Raw genomic sequence first — 3,765 nt, forward strand, 5'->3', positions numbered from 1 at the left:
ACATCTTGTGTCCAACAGGAAAACGTTAGAAATCAACAAAATGTTCATATTCATAGATTCTGACATTTTTAATGAGGGAGGAGGAGTAGATGCCTTTTTAAAGATGTGGAAATTACACTTTTTTTGTGGGAAAAACATATCGGACACACATTGTTCCAAGCAGACTATTTTTTATACGTCTAATATAAGTCTGCAGAGCAACTTCAATATAATACTAAGTAATCTATTACTGTTACAGGAAAATATAAATAATTCAGTAAAGCACAAGACAGTTTTGTAAATAAAGAATTCTAAATCATTTTCTTTTTAACGGTAATAAGCAGTAGTATTGTGCACCAAAATTGGGATTGCCACTTAAAACAAGCCTACTACTACAATGTCAATATATACACGTTTTATAGCAGTACTCTCTTTAATGAACAACAACAGTTACAGGTGATGTTACAATAATCAGTTAGTTACACTGTGTAGTCTACTGGCAAAATGTAAATATATTTTCAAACAGAGTGTACTGGCCTATATAGCATTGTAATATCTACAGCACAGAAGTAAATTTATCATAACTGATGATGGTTTCCATTATCACTATCTATGGCCGAGTGCACTTCCAAAGCAAACAATGCTAGAGAAAAGTGGGATGCATTCTAAAACATGCTTCCTGATCATTTTAGAGTAAATGTCAAGTCTTATAGAAAACCAAATAGCACTCCCACTTGACTTTATATTGAATGTCAAAGGAAGGTGCACTGAAATCAACACTAACTGATGCAAGAAAACATTAACGAGCAGAAAAACAAGTTTTAGTGTACAGGCATCTCAACAGCTAGCATCATGTCACAGTAACGGCAAGACAAACTTCCAGGACAGAATCACAGCTATGTACACAAATTAAACACAAGGAAACATGCAGAAACCAAGACAAATCAAAACATGCATAACAGTTAGCTGAACATAGTTCAGAGTATTGGATGTGTCATAAGCACAATGCCATGAAGAGGCATTACTTTGGGCCCACGCTCCGGTGCCACACTGACACACAGTGCCAGGAGGCCAGAGAGAAGGCGCTTCTTCAATACACACAAAGGTTCTCTCATCAACAGCACGTGTTATTGTACAATTATTCATTATTTGTACAATGTGACACGTTGGAAAGGAAAGAAACCAGTGGGCTTTATGTAGCTGGCTTGTGATGAACTGTATGACGAGCTCACTCTGTAGACTTAAATTCCTTGGCGGCCATTTTGAACTTGTATTACACTTTGGTTGGGCTCTACCTGATCAAGTACAATCAAACTATGTCCTCCTGCTGCAAACATGTTAGAACCTGACAAACATTTACTATTGATTAATTCATTATTAAAAACAAAACAATCCCAAGAAACCAGATTAATAAACAGCTGGCTAACATTTTAATGTTGCCATGTATCGAGGTCGAACACGTGAGTAATGACACAAGGAAATGTTAGCATTAGCTTGTGCTCAAGTAGCCTCAGCAGTTAGAATTTTTCTTTAGTGTTGTGAACTGAAATATTTTCTTTGTTTATATGTAATTTATTTGTTAGTTACCACCCTTTAACACACTATGGTTAAAGAAAGTTTGTCCATAAAAACAGAAACTTTAAACATTTGTGTCTGGAAAGCAGCTAGCAGGCTAGCTAGCTACACTGTTACATTTAAGCAACTTTAGTTTTTATTCTTGAGGTTTTTTTTTCCTGACTGTATAATTTCTGGTTCTATGAAGACCTCATCTTTTTGTTAAGGGCAAAAATTGCTTTATATATCTGCACATACTCCAGGTAGAGCTTTGTAGTGTTTCAGATGTTCAAAATGGCCACCATGGGATATGGGACTAACCCAAATATAAAAATGTACTTATTAAAACATGGTTGGGGTCTGTCCACTCAATTTTATAGATTAGTTATATCATTTTCTATTATTTCAAGCTCAACATTTTATGTTGCTTTAGAAGATATCTACTTTCTGACTTAGAAGACAAGCTAAAAAATGAACTGACCCCATACCATGAAAAAACTTCACCTCTGTGTTCAAATGGGAGTTAACCATTAAACCAAAGCATATTTCTCACACATGATTTAACTGGAGCTCCTGTAGAAAATAAGCCAGCTTCAAACCCAAAAGCGCAGATAAAGAAGTTGCGATACCTAAACATAGTAGGCAGACAACCCCTTTTGTTTCATAACATGTGAAATAATTGTCTCAAAGCAATTTCCACAAGATTAAAAGTTGGAACATCTCGATTGGAACATAACTGTTGTCAATGCACTTCATCATATAGCAATACATCAAGAGTGTTTGATAAATACAGATCAACAAGTCCATGTACTGTATATAACATCAGCGACTTAGTTAATGATACAATTTGTATCAAACAAGGTTTTTCTCCGTCTAGCATGGATTCAGCTGGGATCTGCTACAGACAACAGTAGACGCTGTTAGCCAAAAGCACAGCAGGGGAATCTGATAAATATATTTACAATACACACATGTTTGTTTATCCATGTCCAGATGTTCTCTGTCTGTAGCAGATGCCAGAGTTGACCCAAAATAAAGGGCCAGAGAGAGAGAGAGAGATAGAGAGAGAAAGAGAGAGAGAGAGAGAGAGATGTCCCTTACTAAAACTAAGGTACACACGACAGGGTCACCCATCTCTACAGCTACAACTCGGACCAAAATACTGACGTCATCTCAAATAAGACGTCAATCTTTCAGACACCCATTTTTATCAACATGGAAAAACGCCCCACAAATGGCCACACAACACACACAGAGGTTAATATAATACACAGACCTCGGTCAAATAGTAGTTTGGAACCGTCATGTGATAATGGACTACCAGATGGGGATTTGCCACTTAACAAACTGAGAAGATCTGAAATATCTGAAATGAAGTTTGAATACTCATCTGTGACATTTTCTTCATCCCATCCATCAAACACACAATATTAATTAAATAATCCTTCATATCAGTCATATTTGATGTGTGATACCAACTCACTAGGTTATGATTTGACTGTAAAACAAAAAAAAAGTGCCTTTTGAATTTGATGCGTAAGAAGTCCTTCATGTGAAACAAACATATAATAAGCTACTAAATAAATAAAAAAAAGAATAACTGGGCACCCCAAGTCGCACTTTGTGTCAAAGTCATAGATTTCAAGTCAAATGACTCGCTCTCTCCACACTTCTTAAAGTTGAGTTGATTTAGTTGTCGCTGCGCAGTGACCGGAGCTGGATTTGGATTATCTTCAGCATTTTATATTCTTGAAGCTTATGCATTGTCTCATTAATGTCATAAGAAAAGAAAAAGCTCTCCTTGCAGACAATCCAAAAGCATTCCGGTATTTAAAATTCCACCCTGCAAACCCAACGTGCTTTCAAGTGTTGCAAAGGCAAATTTTCCTATTTCTACCCACACTACATAACTGCTTTTCTAACGGGAGATTACATTTTCCTTCCTTCCTCAGTAGCCTGTTTGGGCTTTCTCTGCAAGGATGGCGGCTGCCAGCTGCTGGGGGTCTGTGATGTGGGGACTCCTGGCCATCACCCGGCTCACCAGCTCCGAGGGGAAGATGTTGCACAGGTTGACGTACACTTTCTCCCTCACGTCCCCGTAGCGGCTGTGTGCGGGGGATTCTGGGTGCTGCGGCATGTAGGAGGGGGGAGGAGCGTGGGAGGGAACTGAAAGGTGAGCGCTGTGAGGCGGGTACGGCGGGAGAGCAGTGCTGGAGGGATGAGGGGGGTGAG

General features: G+C 38.4%; 1 protein-coding gene across 1 annotated transcript in view; it reads right to left on the reverse strand.

The window, feature by feature from the left end:
• Positions 1-155: 155 nt before the first annotated feature.
• LOC118340018 (probable ribonuclease ZC3H12C) overlaps positions 156-3,765 on the reverse strand; it is a 14,009-nt gene continuing 10,399 nt past the window's right edge. Inside the window, exon 7 of the mRNA XM_035677859.1 lies at positions 156-3,743. Within this exon, the coding sequence (XP_035533752.1) occupies positions 3,482-3,743 (262 nt within the window). The 3' untranslated portion in view covers positions 156-3,481. The remainder of the gene's footprint in view (positions 3,744-3,765) is intronic.

The sequence above is a fragment of the Morone saxatilis genome, unplaced genomic scaffold (genome assembly GCF_004916995.1).
Source record: "Morone saxatilis isolate NCDOM2014 unplaced genomic scaffold, NCSU_SB_2.0 Contig6, whole genome shotgun sequence".
NCBI classification, from domain to species: Eukaryota; Metazoa; Chordata; class Actinopteri; family Moronidae; genus Morone; species Morone saxatilis.